Here is a 17,405-nt window from a genome sequence, read left to right as displayed (position 1 = left end):
TTTTTTGTTGTTATATACCTGGATGACTGAGAAAACAAACTTTGTGTAAGTTAAACTGGTGTTAATGCAAGCAAAACTAAGTGCATGATATTCTCAAACGGCAGAGTTGTCTATTCTTTCTTAGAATAAAACCATTCAAATGGCTAAAATTAAACTGTTTACATATTTAGACATCAATTTCAATCAAAAACTAATCATTTAAAACTCGCCCTGAAAACCTTGTAAATACTTTTAGGGTAGGATTAAACCTTGTTTCTCACTTCAGGTGAGGAAATATACGATTTATCCAATTGTTTTTTTTACAGTGGGGCAGCACGGTTGAGCAGTGGTTAGAGCTGTTGCCTCACAGTGAGAAAGTTGCAGGATTGGGGCCTTTCTGTATGTAGTTTACATGTTCTCCCTGAGTATACGTGGGTTGTCTATGGGTACTTTCCTATCACAGACCAAATGCATTCATGTTAGGTTAAATAGTAACTAAACTGGACTAAACTACCTACCCAACCAGCCAATCAACCACACACACACAAACACACAGACAGACACACTCATCCATCCATCCATTGGTCAATGCAAATGTTTTTGGTTTTGTGACTGTTCTGATTTTACTAAAGTAAAATAATTTGGTTGTTCACTACATTCTAACAATATTCCTCTTCTATTTATTGCTGTGCAACATGCTTTTGTTTGTGTTGCTGCCTATTAGCCAGGTCTCTCCTGGAGAAGGGATTTTAAATCTCAATAAGACCTTCACCTGGATGAATAAAAAGTGTAATTTGTGTAAGTTCCACGTACCAAACACTCATACCACTCTCATCTCAACTTTATTTTGGTAAATTAACAACATTACAAAAAAGGAAAACAATATAAAATACTATTTTACAAATCAATAATTTACCAAAAAAGGAATAGTCTGAAGCCGAGGCTTCTAGTTGCCTACCCTGTTCATAGACTCAGCAGTCTACTTATTGACAGATATCTACTGTCCATATACATACAGAAGTACACATTTATATTTAAATATGCATGTAATTACATACATACACGTACATTACATACATACATAGTTACACAATACACATCTACATAACAGTATAAGCTTTTATAATTTTACATTTTAAGACTATTTTAAAGCTCACTAAAAAGCACATTATTTGAGATCATCATTCAGTTCGTTTCACACCAGTAACTGAAATACATCTAGATTTTACTTTACTTTATAGCTTGTTCAAATATTAACAGACCTCATAAATTATATTTACTCTCTCTTAACTTAAATAATTTCTGAACTCCAGAAGGAAGACTTTTATTCAGTGCTTTATACATTATTTCCAGTGTTTTTATATAAACAATGTCACTAAATTTTAAAGTATTACTTTGAATAAAAAGTTTATTAGTTGTACCACTAGGACGAGAGGGAAGCCCATGTTCCACTCAGACATATAATCTGTCTACCATCTATTCTAAGAATAAAATACCTAATAATGAATAGAAAAGAGATGCTGACAAAACTAACTGAAAGTACTTCAAAATTTATTATGAGGAAATAAAAAAAATTATCATGAGAATATTCATCAAAACTAGAAAAAAATGATAACGAGGTCAATCTCAACCTGGTCAGGGTTTAAACTGACCTCAGTGTTTGTGGTTTAGCAGACAGAAGAAACATGACACGTGCGACTGTAAAGAAAACTTTGATTTCATGCTGTTATTAGAACGAGGGTAAAGGGGCTTGTGGCGCTGACCTCTGATGAGCATTAATTCGACTAAGACACAAGCTGTTACAGCAGAGGGATCAGGAGATCATCCTCCTACACCTGCTGTTATTCTGACGCTCTCCTCAAACTCCGGTCTGCCAATCTCAACTTCTGTATTTGAAAAGAGAAACAAAGAAATAATTTCCTTACTTGCTGGCGTCCTGGTGTTTTCAGACGGCTGCCATCGGAGAGTATCTGTGATATGTGAGGTGAGTGTGTCGACTAATCCCAGCAGATTCTCTGCACTCAGAGGTCACCTGACCCCAGGAGGGGAGGGGACTCTGTCTATTAACATTTTAAAGGTAATATAATTTTAAGTAGTCTTAAGATGGCTGAGCTATAGTAAAAACTTTGTTCTCCACATGTTTTCATCCCACTTATAGAAGAAAGTCCTCCACAAACGTCTAATAAACTTCACAGGAATAAATCCTGTTTCTCACTCAGAGTTAAGAAGACTTTAGTTTAGCTATCTTTATGTCTTTACTGGATTGTGGTGAGCTGCTCGTTGTCACCGATTCTGTTCATAGGTTTTATGGACAGAATTTCTCGGTGCAGCCAGGGGGAGGAGGGAGTCCAGTTCGGTGGTCTCAGGATTCCTTCTCTGCTCTCTGCAGATGATGTGGTCCTGTTGGTGTCATCGTGCCGTGATCTCCAGCTCTCACTGGAGCGGTTCGCAGCTGAGTGTGACGTGGCTGTGATGAGAATCAGCACCTCCAACTCTGAGGTCATGGTCCTCAACTGGAAAATGGTGGATTGATTTCTTCAGGTCGAGGGTGAGGTTCTGCCTCAAGTGGAGGAGTTCAAGTATCTCTGGGTTTTGTTCACGAGTGAGGGAAGAATGGAGCGTGAGATTGACAGACGGATTGGTGCAGCATCTGCAGTACTGCGGACTCTGTGCTGGTCCATTGTGGTGAAGAGAGAGCTGGGCTGTAAGACAAAGCTCTCTGTTTACTGGTGGGTTTACGTTCCTACCTTCCCCTGTGGTCATGAGCTCTGGGTAGTGACTGAAATAATGAGATCATGGATACAGGAGATTGAAATGAGTTTCCTCCGCAGGGTAGCTGGACTCTCCCTTAGAGACAGGGTGAGATGTTCAGTTATCAGGAGAGACTCAGAGTAGAACTGCTGCTCCTCCACATCGAGAGGAGCCAGTTGAGGTGGTTCATTCATCTGATAAGGATGCTCTCTGGGTGCCTCCCTAGGGAGGTGATTCGGGCATGTCCGACTGGGAGGAGACCCCACGGAAGACCCAGGACCCACTGGAGAGACTATATCTCTCGGCTGGCCTGGGGACACCTTGAAGTCCTCCCTGATGAGCTGGAAGAGGTGGCTGTGGAAAGAGATGTCTGGACCTCCTGCTCAAGACGCCCCAAGACCAGACTTTGGAACAAGCAGAAGATGAAGGATGGATGGATTGTGATGTGCTGTATATGAGTGCCCCATCCACCTGTCTCCAGTCCTGGGACACTGTCCACCACAGCGTCCTGAGGTTTGTCTCCAGTCCTGGGACACTGTCCACCACAGCGTCCTGAGGTTTGTCTCCAGTCCTGGGACACTGTTTTTATGACGTGTACTTCTGATAACTTGACCATGTCACACTTAGAAAAGAGATCTAGATCCCATTGGATTAAAAAAATCTGGTTAAAAAAAGGTAACGAGAAATGAGAACGATAAACTAAAAGACAAGTTAAGGACAGTTAAACATAAAGACCTGAAGCCTGCTTTTACACCAGAGTTTTAAATTAAGATCAATATATATTGAAAAGGGGCAACATGGTGGCGCAACTGGTAGAGCTGCTGCCTCTCAGCGAGCAGGTCCCTGGTTCAAACCCCGGTCCAGGGGCCTTTCTGGGTGGAGTTTGCATGTTCTCTCCGTGCATGCGTGGGTTTTCTCTGGGTACTCCGGTTTCCTCCCACAGACCAAAAACATGCATGTTAGGCTGATTGGTAACTCTAAATTGTCCCTAGGTGTGAGTGAGAGAGTGAATGGTTGTTTGTCTCGTTTGTCTCTATATGTGGCCCTGTGGACTTGCGACCCGTCCAGGGTGTACCCCGCCCCTCGCACAGTGATTGCTGGACATGGGCACCAGCGACCCCCGTGACCCAAAATGGAATAAGCGGGTAAAGAAAATGGATGGATGGATATGGTGTAGAGGCAGGGCAGCCGGCTTGGGACCCGAAAGTCCCAGGTTCGATCCCCAGTCACTGCACATCACGTGGCGTCTCTGGGCAGCACGTCTCATCCCCAAAATGTCCCCCGGGCGCTTTCAATAGCTGCCCACTGCACCACCTGGTGGTGGATGGGTTAAATGCAGAGACTAATTTCGCCATTGTATGGAAACATACAGTGCTGATATTGTGATGACATTATTATTATTATTATTGAAAAGTTGCACACGTTTTTGTGAAATCGTGAAAATAATACTAAACAAGATCTCACACGATGCTCATATACGTGTTCAAGAGGACTCTCAGTTACTACCACATTGAATCTTTGCTCTTTAAAGAGCAAAATTAACAGAGTTATGGCCATTTTTGTGTTGGCTATTGTTGATTAGTTTAGTGACAATCTGAAACCAATTGACTTCAAAAGGTAATCAGCAGTAGATGAACTGCTAATGGTCACTTTATGAGAGTTTCTGTAATGTCTGTTCAGTGGTTCATGAGATATTTTGCTAACAGACCAAAAGCATTGACTCCAACAGTTACAGCTTTAGTTTTAAGCAATGATTTTGGACAATGAATAGCACTTGTGAGCATGAATTGCAACTGTTTCTTATCAACAACCAAGTGAATTTTAGCTTAATGTGATGTGGATGGACTTAGAGACCTGTTTGTGTTTTTGATCCACAGCTGACCGTGGCAACCATCTTGGATTGGGTCAGCTCCAAAATCCATTATTTTGTAGGTGAACATTCAGTGATCATTTCCTGAAAGTTCCATTAAAATAGTGGTTCATGAGATATTTTGCTTACAAACTCATATACAGTAGATCATTTAAAACCCAGCACACACACTTTTTGCCCCACTCCCCTCAGGCAGGAGGTTGAGGAGCATTAAGTGTAGAACCACTAGACTGAGGAACAGCTTCTACCCTGAGGCTGTTAGACTCATGAATCTCTAACCAGGAGAATTACTGTGAAAAATCACATGTTGCTGCTGATCTGTTTCATGTTGCTGCTGATCTATTTCATGTTGATGTGTTCATGCGTGCTCATCTGCTCACACAGACTCATGTTCGTGCTGCTGTTCGGCGTATTGTTTTTATGCTACTAGTGTTTAGTGTATTTTTAGTTGTTTTTCTTAGTTCATATCTTAGATCTTATTAATGTTTTTCTTTACATTTTATACTTTTGTTGGATGTAACTGGGACTCTGTGTACACAATTTCATTCCACCTCATGTACAAGTGGTGGGAACGAGAAATAAAGAACCATGAATCCTTGAACAAAAGTGTTGCGATCTGTTTGTGCTCAGTGGATCAGTCTCACCTACCACAACACCAAATGTTAGGTCAATACCTGTAATATTAAGAAATATATACATTTTTTGTGTTTTGTAATGTAAATTAACTGTGGCGGCCATCTTGAATTGGTTAATCAGTTGTTGGCGGGGAGACTTGTTTGAGCGACACCTAGTGGCTGTTTTGCGCCATATTACCTGGCTGCAGCTGAATACCCAGTATTTAATAAAAAAAAAAGTGAAATAAATGTGCAATGAAAAGCAAAACGGTGGAAAATGACTCGACAAGTTCTTCGTATGACTCAGCATTCCTCAGACTGGTGCTATAAAACTGCAGCACATCCGGTTTTACAGCTGCTTTAATTGTATTTTTACTTCCCTCACTTTGAAACGTGATTCAGCCTCAACACTGAATGTGAGATTTCATCATTTGCACAAATAAAACACGATTTCGCTTATTTTTCCTGAAAGTTGAATCTGATGAATCAATGGGAACCACCGCTGGTCCAGAACCGGAGTGTCTGGTACCGGGGGTCATTAATTATGAGAGACAGGGAGACAGACAGACGGACAGACAGTGCTGCAGAGAGCGCAGACAGGCTGGACAGGAGCAGCAGGCCCAGACCAGAACAAACAGCACCTCCTCCTCCATGTAGGGCACAGCCATCTGCACCGCCCCTCCTCTGCTCCACCGACTGAATACTTTCATATTTCAGACATTCAGTCAGTCTGTGAGGGACATAAATAATCTGAAGGTTTGGGGGAAAAAATGCGTCTGTTCGCCTGCGCGTCTCCGGGTCTGAGCGGGGAGACGCTGCGCCACAGTCCCGGCTGAGAGCGCGTCATCCCGGCGGAGCTCTCCTCCTCCTCCTGCTGCTCCTCCTCCTCCTCGTTCCACAACATCGGTGCTGAAAAATTATTCTATAAAAAAAAAAAAAAAAAAATCATCGTTTCTCGTCGGGGTGAGTTCTGTTTCCTTCTGTATTCTTTCTCAGGACCGTGTCGGCGGCGCGCGGCCCGCCGCGGAAACGCGCATCCGGAAGCGCGTTTTCCCTTCATCATATTTTATGAATCATAACTTGTTATGATGTGTGCGCGCGCGGCGTGCAACAGGTCGCTGTACAGTAGCGGGCGCGCGCATCTCCCAGCGCTGATTTCTGAACACGGACGTAAAGAAAAGGCTCCAGCCATGTCATGGAGGCGCAAAGTGACAAAATGGCACGCGATGCTCCTGACACGAAGAAATCAGCTTTAAGCCCTCGAACCCACAGCTGCGGCTGTTTTCACAACTCTTAGAGCACAAAGTAAGATTTGCTGGTAGTCAACAAGCCTTTTAAAGCCCAAAGCAAAATAATTCAGCTTTTCATGTTTACCTTTTTAAATATATTTCAGATTACTTAATGGACTACCCTATATTTAATTTTATTCCAATACAGTTAGTTGATGTTAAATCCTCATGCGTTTTCTGATTGTGAACAGAAGAAAGAGGTGGAGGGGCTGAGGCAGCCAGGGCCTGGGGAAAAGCAAAATGTCTGTCTCTGTCCTTCCTTTCATTACCTTTCACTCCACGTGGTATAAGCTGAAGGCTTGATTGTGAAAAGGGAGCTTTGTGCCTCCAGGCAGGGCCATTATGTGTTGGGAGAGTTTCACTCAGCATTGTTGCACATTCCTCAGCTCAGCCCTGGTAGAGCTGCACCACAAGAAATGTTCAGCCCATGACGGGCTGAAGATGGTTCCTGAGAATCAGAAAACATTTGGTTTGACACCAACAGAAATGTTTCATTAAGGCCTAATCTGGACATGCGAGCTCAGATCAATTCAACAATGTGACAAAGTTCTGATGTAAAACGAGAGGCAGGGGACTCAAAGAACTGAGTGTTCACATGCCGTGGGAATGCAAAGTAGTTCAGTGGGTGAACAAGTGTGTGTGGTATGTGTGTGTGGGGGGGGGGGGGTATGTGAAGAGAGTTTGTCCCTGAATACTTTATATTTGTGCCGGTGTGTTGAATAGTAGCATTTTTGGAGTTAAACTCCTTAATTTAAGGTCTCTCTTGTAAATGAGTCCTCCAGGCTCTATGGGATTTACCTGTCTGAATAAAGGTTGAATGAAATTTTATGCACTGGTGGAGATTATCAGTCATCCAGGACGTGGTAAATTCAAAAAGTTCAAGACAAAAACAACTGGACTTAACAGAAGATGTTTAGCTTCTCATCCGAGGAACTTTCTCACTTTAAAGAACAGAGAGTGTAGGGTTGGAGTTGTAAAGCTGAGCTAAGGTAATAATAATAATAATAATAATACTTTATTTGTATAGCACCTTTCAAACAAATGTTACAAAGTGCTTAACATTAATCAATTAAAACAACATTATAAATGACACCAGAAACACAAAAATATACCAAATCAATTGAAATACATAGCAATGTAAGAAAAAAAGAAGTAATTCAGATATTAAAAGCCTTATTAAACAAGTAAGTTTTAACTAATGATTTAAAAGAAGACGATGAAGAGGCCTGTCTAATATTTAGAGGAAGAGCATTCCACAAATTGGGAGCCCTGACCATTAAAGCCCTCCCTCCTTCTGCCACCAGTCGAGCTCTGGAAGTGGAAAGTAATAACTGATTTAAGGATCTGAGATTGCAAGAAGGGATGTAGGGGGTAAGAAGCTCAGCTATATATGATGGTGCATGACCATTCAGGGATTTAAAAACAAACAATAACATTTTAAAGTCAATTCTAAAAACCACAGGGAGCCAATGCAATGAGGACAGAACTGGAGTGATGTGCTGATATTTATGGGATCTTGTAAGAACTCTAGCTGCAGTATTTTGTACTAGTTGAAGAAGATTAAGAGAATTTTGGGGCAGACCAGAAAATAAAGTTACAATAATCAAGATGGCATGAGACAAAGGCATGAATAAGAGATTCTGCATCGGTTAAAGAGAAGCTCTGATTTTGGCAATATTCCTCATTTGAAAAAATGCTGTGTTAGTGGTGTTCTTAAAATGTTTAGAAAAACTAAGATCAGAATCAAAGGTCACCCCCAAATTTCTGGCTTCACGAGTAAAACCAAGAACAGAAAAGGACTGAACTACTAAATCCCTTTTGGCCTTGGGTCCAAACACCATCACCTCAGTTTTATCGTTGTTGAGTGAAAAAAAAATGATCAGACATCCAGGTTTTGATGTCTGTAAGACATAGGGTAAGTTTATTGAGTGTAGAGAGGTCTGATGGGTTAATAGCCAAATAAATCTGGGAATCATCTGCATAAAAATGAAAAGAAACATTTATGAATAACCTGAACAAGTGGTAGCATATAAATGGAAAATAATAGTGGCCCAAGAATAGACTCTTGGGGGACACCACAAGTGAGAGAAGCTGAACTGGAGGATTTATTGCCAGAAATTGCCAAAAAAGTTCTGTCATGAAGATAAGATTTGAACCACCTCAGAGCAATGTCTCTAACACCTAGCCAATAATTTAGTCGGCTCAACAGAATATTATGATCAACTGTATCAAGCGCAGCAGAAAGATGTAGGAGCATTAAGACAGTACAACAGCCAGCATCTGAGTTCATCTTAATATCATTCACAACTTTTAATAATGTGGTTTCTGTATATTGATGAAAGCCAGACTGAAATTTTTCAAAAAGTGAGTTTTTGTTTAAATAAGTTAAGATCTGAGAGTGCACCACTTTCTCTAAAATGTTCACAATAAAGGGTAATTTTGATAGGTAGATACATATTGCATTTTTCGCACTATAAGTTGCGGGGTTTTTTGTTGTTTTTTTGCATAGTTTACATGCCCTGCAACTTATACGCCAAAGTGACTTATTTATGTCCACCTCCCCCCCCCCATATTTATAAATGAATTTTTGGCTGAGATATGACCGTTTTCATTCATTCTGACTGAAAATATTGAACACTACCATTTTCGGACGCTAGATGGCACTCAAGTAGTATGGCATGCCGTCGCATCATGTAATAGGTAAAAGTGGCTATTAATGACACAGTCGGCTTGCCATAGTCCGCCACTGTCGTCCAGCTCGCTTGGAGCAACCGTCAAACCAGCTTCATTTTGCTGCGCCGCCCCGGTGAAATTAAGCTGATTTGCCCATTGAAGTACATTTATTAAGTAAAAGTTCAACTGAGACACACCTTTGCTATAAAGTTGAGCAAACAAATAATTGTTTTTAAGTGTTAATCTTGTTAAATTCTTGTTAAAGTCCTCCCGTGCATGCTCCCGCGGCCGCCATTTGGCAGCTAATTGATTTTGGGCACAACACCGGCCCACATTTCCGGGTTGTCAGCGGTGACACGTAACAAACGCGATGCGTCAGCAGTGACGCATAATAGATGCGACGTATACGGTGGCAAACTGACATATCTATGTATTTTTCCACTTTATTAGACATATTTAGACTGATGCAACTTATAGGGTGGAGTGACGTGTATAGCGAAAAATACGGTACTTTAGATTGCCCTACCGCTCCTCACAATAGAGGTTTGATAAAGGTCTTTAGTCGGAGACACAGAGGAGTCACTCTGGTGACATTAATGAAATTCTTGATAGGTGTGAAAATGATGGTATCAGGCCTAAAGCTGCATTATAAGTTTTAGAGAGTTGAAATCTGAGACCTCTGTTTAAGGATGGTTTCTCTCATTTTACATACATAGCTTCCTTTAGTCCCCTCTCAAACCACCTGTCCTCTATGTCCAAAATGTGAACATTTAGGTCCTCAGATGAGTGTCCCATATCCTTGAGGCATAGCTGAACTGCTGAATCCTTAATTTTATGTTTAATCTAAGCCCGTTTAAAATGTAAAGTGTATCCAGGTCCATGATTAATTCAAGACTTTTAAACAAGGATTGTTACTGAACAGTCTTTCTTTTTATTTATTTATACAGTTTATCCAATATGTTGCCTCATTTGTTTGATTAAATCTAGCTCTCCGAACGTTCAGGCTCAGAGACCACCCAGAATTCAGAGACAGACTGTAAAAGGTGAATAAAAAAAAGAAACAGTGAGTCGCTGTTTAAGGTGTGCTGCAGTAGTACGAGGACTCATTGTCCCCTTCAGCTCTGTTGTCCACCACTGAAGCGTGAATGCAGAAGCGTGTGTGCGTGCGTGAGCACAGCTGCATTTCTGACTGTCTTGTCAACTTAAGTTGCAAGAACATGGATCAGTGTGTTGAACAGCAGTAAGTTCTGCATGTTTCTGTGTGCTGGCATGCGTGTTGCACCTTTTCCTCGTGTGTTTTTTACCCGTGTGCTCGCTGATGAAGCTGTAAGTCTTCATCTTCGCAGACCGGTTTGTTTTCACTGCATGTCACCTCTGCTGGCCCCTAAACCATGTCACAAAATCAACTTGAGTTTGTTTAGGGCCGCATCTGTAAACCAGTCAGACACTTAGCATGGCGCCCAGAACCCAACCAGGACCAACCCACAAAGTACTGAGCCTAAGGACAAAACCTCTCCATGTGGCATTTTAATCATGAGGTGGGGTCAAAGGGTAAACTTTGTTGTCATGTGTTTTGTTCTAGTAACAAGATTGGCTCCTCTGTGTATTCTTGCACGCCAGTCAGATAGAAGGACATTTGTGTGTCTGTGTGTAAGTGCATGCATATATGTATGTATGTATGAGTGGAGACAGCAGCAGGGGCGCTACAATAACACAGAATGAAAACTATTACATTTGATAATTATTTATTGAAAAGGACATCCATCCATTTTCTTCCGCTTATCCGGGGTCGGGTCGCGGGGGTAGCAGCCTAAGTAGGGAGGCCCAGACTTCCCTCTCCCCAGCCACTTGGGCCAGCTCTTCCGGGGGAATCCCGAGGCGTTCCCAGGCCAGCCGAGAAACATAGTCCCTCCAGCGTGTCCTGGGTCTTCCTCTGGGTCTCCTTCCGGTGGGACGTGTCTGGAACACCTCACCAGGGAGGCGTCCAGAAGGCATCCTAAACAGATGCCCAAGCCACCTCAACTGGCTCCTCTCGACATGGAGAAGCAGCGGCTCTACTCCGAGTCCCTCCCGGATGATCGAGCTTCTCACCCTGTCTCTAAGGGAGAGCCCAGACACCCTGCGGAGAAAACTCATTTTGGCCGCTTGTATCCGAAAAGGACAGTGCACATTAATTAGAATTAGCGCCAGAATTAGCACAACAGCTAAATTTAATCTGTTGTCCTAAGCAGATAAAAATTAAAATAGTTTATAAAACAAGTGCGCACAACAAATACAATCCATAAAACAAACCACAAACATCACACTCTATAAGTTACAGTTAAAACATGCATGAGTACATGACTGATTTTCTTTGAGCCAAGTTTTAAGTTTATTTTTTAAAACAGAATAACAGTCACAGTCTGGTATGTTCTGGAAATTCATTTAATAAACGTGTTCCTTTAACTGACGTCACATTTTGCCAAATCTCCGTTCTCCATCTCACTACGACACAGTCTCCTCTAGTCTGTGATCTAGTGTTTATTCTGGTTTTATACTAATGCATAAAAATTTAAAGATGGAGGAGCAAGTCCATTTAAACCTCTAAAAACAAGACTTAGATCACTGAACATTTGGTAATTTTCAGAGTCCAAGATGTTATACTTATTGATGATAGTACAACAGTGAACATGAAAAGGTTTTCATCTAAAACTTTGTCTTTTTGAAGAGAGACTAATGGGTTTTAGCAGATTTCCTGTTGTGTCTGACCAGGTCATAAGATAATAAGATATACGAGAAAAGATCGTTGCTGTATTTAAAGTTTTAGCTGCCTGTGTGAGAAAAGGTCTAATATGATGATTAATTTGCCAAATTTTATTACAGTAGTAGTCTATTATTAAATAGATTGATGTTGCCTTAAAGTAAGATCTGAGTCAAACAGAACACTAGAACTGATCTACCACATCAAGTTTCTGTCTATGAACACTTGGCCCTGGGCCCTCTGCTGGCTGGTGTGGAAAAAAAAAACAACAGTTTTTTTTAGTATTAAGACATAAACATGAATCTCGAAGCTAGTGAGATACAGCTACCATAGCTTTATCAGCTGCTTCAGCTGGTGTATACACTACAATATACTCTGCATATAGCTAAACTTTAACATTTGACCATACATAAAGTAAGTCATTAACAAAGTTTAAAAAGAATGGGCCCTAATAAAGAACCTTGGGGGACCTCAACATTTTAATAAAAGATGGAACAGAACTGATTTCTCACTGATGTATTTTTCATGTACTGTAAAACATTTCATTCTTCACTAAAGATTGCTTTTTTTTTTTTTTTTTTCCTCAGATGCCAACTTCCCACTGAAGTCACATTGAGATTCTCTGGAGTGCTGTCCATCATATCTTGAAAACCCTGATCTGCTCATTGCTTTCTGTTTATGTTGTAAAAGCTCTTCAACACCCAACAATACCCACAGAGGTGTCAATATTTCCTGATTCACCAAGACAGCCCTCCCAGCAGTCCCTTGGAAACAGACTGGTTTCTATTCTTTCTAATTTTTTACTCTCTCCCTCCTGCTTCTCAACGATCTGGTTGCAGTTCTGCATTTTGTGCTTTCATCCCCACCATGGCTTCTCCCAAGCTGGGGTTATCAGCCACTACCACTACCTCCTCTTCTCCCTTATCATCTTCAGCCTTGCCATGTCCTCCACTACACCCAGGAAGCCCCAGTCAGGTACCTGATGGTCCCCCAAGTCCTGTTACTCCCATTCCAAGCCCAGGATTGACATCTGCCTCAGCTGCACCTGTTAGGACACAGCTGAGTATTGCCCTGATCCTGGAGGAGCTCCGGGTGCTGCAGCAACGACAGATCCACCAGATGCAGATTACAGAGGAGATCTGTAGACAGGTGCTACGCCTTGGTGGGGACTCCTATAGCATAGACACACCATCCCAGTATCTCCTCCCTCCCTTGCCACAGCTCTGCTTGGAAGGCAGCAAAAACACATCTCAGCCAGCTGCAACTCAGCCCTCCACCACTGTGACTCCTCTCTTGGCATGTTTCTCCTCCATGCTTCCCTCTCAGACATCCAACAAACCCACACAACCATGCACATCCTTGTCTCAGATTTTGCAGCCTCACAAATCACAGGTGGAAGGAGCAAAGGGAACTGCAGTCACACACGGTCATTCATGGGAAAGCTCTCCATGTTCCCCACCCTTCACCTCCTCTGCAGGCAGCTCCATGTCTTCCTCTACCTATCCTCTGGCTCTAGCTGTACCCAATCGATATCTTCACGAGAAATCTCCTAACACCACTACAGGGAGTGGGCAGTGTGACATATCCTTCCTAAATGCATCCATCCCCACACCATTATCCATTATACCAAGCTCCCAACGGGTACTACAGTCCGTCTCTGGTGGTATTGACTTCTCTGCATCTAGTTCCAATACCGCTGGCCGTCTCCAGCATGTGTGTCGTTTTTGTAGAAAAATCTTCAGCAGTGATTCTGCCCTGCAGATCCATATTCGCTCACACACAGGTGAACGACCCTACCAGTGTCCAGTGTGCCTCAGTCGTTTTACCACAAGAGGCAACCTGAAGGTGCACTTCCTTCGTCACCGTGAACAAAACCCAGAGCTCTCCCTTTCACTTCTTCCACCATCATTATTTGGGGTAGCGTTAGGGGCCACCGGGGTATCAGATATAGGACAGATCATTAACAGTGAAACTAGTACTAGTGGAATGAATATTACACAAAAGAAGCCAAAAACCAGGGCTGAGGATGAAAGATGCAAAGATAACTTGGAGGTCAGTGGAACTAACAGTGGACTTTCTGTTGGAACCTCTGAAGAATCAACTCCTTCTTCTCTGCCTCTTCCTCCCAGTGTGGATTTATCTCTTATTTCTCACTCTCTCCTGCAGCTAAACAGGGCGGTTGCTGCTGCAGCCTCAATTGCCTCCTGTTCAGCACAGTCATCCTCTTCCTCTGCAACTTCCACCTCCTCTTTGGCTACCTCCCTTCTCTCAAGCCCTTCCTTGTCTTCCTCTTCTACCTTTGCTGGGTTATTCAAAGGTGCCAAACAGCAACACTTTGATGAAAACACTCCACCTCATGCACCACTGCTGCCTCCTGCAGCTTATTCTCAGTTAGCCCACCTCCCAAAGCTTCTATTTCCAACTACTTCTACTTCTTCCTCTTCCCAAACTGCTAACTCACCTTTGTACAGCCATCCAGCATTGGGCTTGCTACGCACCCAGCTACCTTCTGTTGTAGGCTCCCAACAACATACTTCCAGTCATTCCCAATTTTCTTTTCCTGCTTCTTCCTTTCCCAAAATTCTTGGTCAGCCCACTACCACCCTTCCATCTTTTCTGCCCTCCTCTGTAACTACTGCTACTCCTACATCTGAAACCTCAAAGCTGCAGAGACTGGTGGAAAAGCTAGAAAAGGCCCCTCCACTCTCCTCTTCTCCGTGGACTTCGTCCACTGCTACCACTTCCATGCTTGAGATTTTATCTGGTAGTCCTAAGTCCTCTTCTATAAGTTCAGCCAACAGCCATTTCACAAATGCCAACACCTCCACCACATATGTTGTGGCATCTCCAACTTCAAATGTTGTTTCTACCTCTGTTTCACAGTTCACCCGTGAAATGGTTGTCGCCCTAGGAATGAGCAGCAGTGGAGCAAAGGCAATGGTGGGTGGGATGACACCATCACTAAGTACTACTGGATCACCACATAACCTGGCAACGAATCAGTGTGGGGTTTGTCTGCGGGTGCTGAGCTGTCCCAGAGCACTGCGGCTACACCAGGCCACGCACCTTGGAGAACGACCATTTCCATGTAAAATATGTGGGCGGTCCTTCTCTACTAAAGGCAGCCTGAGCTCACATCTTGCCACCCATCATGCTCGACCATCTAACACACGTGTTCAAAACTCTTGCCCACTATGCCAGCGCAAATTTACCAATGCCCTGGTTCTTCAGCATCACATACGAATGCACCTTGGTGGGCAATTGCCTCCAGATAGCACAGAGGATTCTAAGCAGGAGATGTCACTTGAATCTAATCCTAAATTTTCGATGCAGTCCCAGTCCAAGTCCACTGACCAAAATCCTACCTTAAATATAACACCTCCTTTAGCTGGCCACTCTAAAGACCCATTTCCAGGCTTACAATGCCAGGCACTAACAGTTGGCTCCATTCCAGTCTCTGTCAGCATAAAATCTACTAAGAAAAGTCATAGCAAGTCTCCATCCCCCAGCCCAGATAAAATCCCCCCTACTGACCTAAGCCCTGAACCTTTCCTAAATCCCATCTCACAAACTCCACCACCTGGCCTTGCTGACCCCCCTATCCTTAGTGTCAGTGCACCTCTGCCAGTCTCCCAGCAGTCGGATCGAGCTTTGCTTGCCAGTGAAGATAATCAGGTCCAACAACAACCATCTGGCGATCTGGAGATCCCCATTCCTACATCTGATCCTGCACCCCTTCTATCCAGTGGTAACAAAACCACAGAGTCCTCTCCTGCAATGCTGGGGGATCACGGAGCATCTAAAGCATATAAAGAATCATCTACCTTAAATGCCTTCCTTGATGCTACATCTGATCTGGACAACTTACAAAGCACAACTGCTATTAGTGCTCATTTTACTTACACTGCTCCTGGTATAACTTCTGATTCCATTCCCGGTCAAGAAGTATTTGATGTCAATGCAAAAACAGACTCAACCTCCCCAAAACCCCAGTCACCTGAACCCATGGAGGAAGGCAATGGTCTGCCTCCTTCATCTCCAACACCAAAACAAGACCAAGTAACTGTGCCTGACAAAGACCCTAAACAAACCCCCATGGTAGTGCATGCAGACGACCTTGCAAGCAACGTTAGTGGTGAATCGCAAAGAGCAGTCACTTCGGCAAGAGAGACACGTCAAAGCTCTCACTTTGGTTCTTATATGAGGGAAGATTGTGGGCTGGTTTCAAATGAAGCTCTGGATGTTTCTGTGCCCATCAGCCTGGCTCCAACTCTCCCATCGCCAATGTCACGTCCTGAGAAGAAGACCTATTGCTGTGCTGAGTGTGGAAAGGAGTACGCCAGTCGCAGTGGACTGAAGGTTAGGAATTCATCTTATCGTATGCATCAGTGAATGTGTTTTAATGTACTTGTTGTGAAACAGATATTTTATCAAGGTAAAACACACTTACCAGTAGCTTTAGGGGAGCTTTACATTTACCATTAGCAACATTGCTTTAAATTCAAAGATCAAAGTAAGGTTAACATTGAATTGCATTGGTTAGTCTGAAGTAACTCCCACTGGGTGGAAGTATTAGCCAGTGTGCACCTTTCTGCTAAAGTTTCATGTTAAACTACCTACTTATTTCACTCTTTGCATTTTAATATTTAATAATCACACCCAGTTCAACCCTTTTGTAATTATCATGAGCATCTGCAAAATGGTTTAAAGTCTGCTAATTCCCAGGGGCACATGAAGCACCATGGTGGGGTACTCAAAGCATCACGTCCACCAGCAAGAGGCAGTCGTTCGTCCTCTGACCAACTTCCCTCCTCTGCATCCCTTAATGTTCCAGCTACTAGGAGCTCAGCAGGTTTCTGGAACCAGTACCAAACCTTCCTCAGCACCAGTACTGACGCAACTAATGACCAAGGTAAAAACGAGTCAACGCAGCCCTCAAAAGCATCTGCACGATCGCAAGTGGATCTAAGACTCTCAGAGGAAGCTGGGGAGGAGTCCAGAGAAGGTTCATAGGTCGACTTATTGCGATTAGCTGGAAAAACTTTGGGTGTTTTCAATCTTTGTTTGCCTTTTAGCACATCTATATGAACATGTGCAGTGTATTACTTCTTTAACACATTTCAGGCAACCTATGAGTTTGATAGTCAAGAGTAATATGTGTGTGGTTGTTGTAAGTCAGTCAGCTTGGTCTTGTGTTATTGCAGATAAAGTTATTTCACTGTGATTAACAGAACTCCATCAGCAGACCCAGACAGCAGCACTGATGTCCTACTGGGTCACCAAAACAAAAAAATGTGTTTAACTAATTTTATGTCATTTTGTCATGTTTTAAATCTTATCCAAATGGCACTAAATGAGGTTCAACAAGATTGAAATCAACGGTTGTGACAAATGTTGTAACTTAGCTTTGTTTTAAACCACAATGACATCATAGTCATTTTATTAGGGAAGCAAAAAAATATTTTGTTCAGTAAAAACAAACATATATA

General features: G+C 42.7%; 2 protein-coding genes across 2 annotated transcripts in view; one reads left to right on the top strand and one right to left on the bottom strand.

Annotated features, from left to right (window-relative positions):
• trim110 (tripartite motif containing 110) overlaps positions 1-1,978 on the bottom strand; it is a 9,621-nt gene extending 7,643 nt beyond the window's left edge. Inside the window, exon 1 of the mRNA XM_037682035.1 lies at positions 1,905-1,978. The gene's annotated coding sequence lies outside the window, so the exon portion shown is untranslated. The remainder of the gene's footprint in view (positions 1-1,904) is intronic.
• A 3,828-nt stretch (positions 1,979-5,806) lies between these two features.
• On the top strand, positions 5,807-16,214 carry sall2 (spalt-like transcription factor 2). The gene is made up of 3 exons (XM_037682034.1): positions 5,807-6,177; positions 12,504-14,856; positions 16,176-16,214. The coding sequence occupies exons 2-3, from the start codon at positions 12,784-12,786 to the stop codon at positions 16,212-16,214; spliced, it is 2,112 nt and encodes a 703-aa protein (XP_037537962.1). The 5' UTR covers positions 5,807-6,177; positions 12,504-12,783.
• Positions 16,215-17,405: the final 1,191 nt, after the last annotated feature.

Source organism: Nematolebias whitei, chromosome 9 (genome assembly GCF_014905685.2).
Source record: "Nematolebias whitei isolate Nwh7 chromosome 9, NemWhi1, whole genome shotgun sequence".
NCBI classification, from domain to species: Eukaryota; Metazoa; Chordata; class Actinopteri; order Cyprinodontiformes; family Rivulidae; genus Nematolebias; species Nematolebias whitei.
This window is presented reverse-complemented; position numbering and strand designations above follow the sequence as displayed.

Excerpts from the sequence above, each read along its gene's own strand:
- sall2 (XM_037682034.1), top strand. The coding sequence starts at position 12,784 with ATGGCTTCTCCCAAGCTGGGGTTATCAGCCACTACCACTACCTCCTCT. Across the intron at positions 14,857-16,175 it reads GCAGTGGAGCAAAGGCAATG|CCTGGCTCCAACTCTCCCAT; the intron begins GTGGGTGGGATG and ends TGTGCCCATCAG.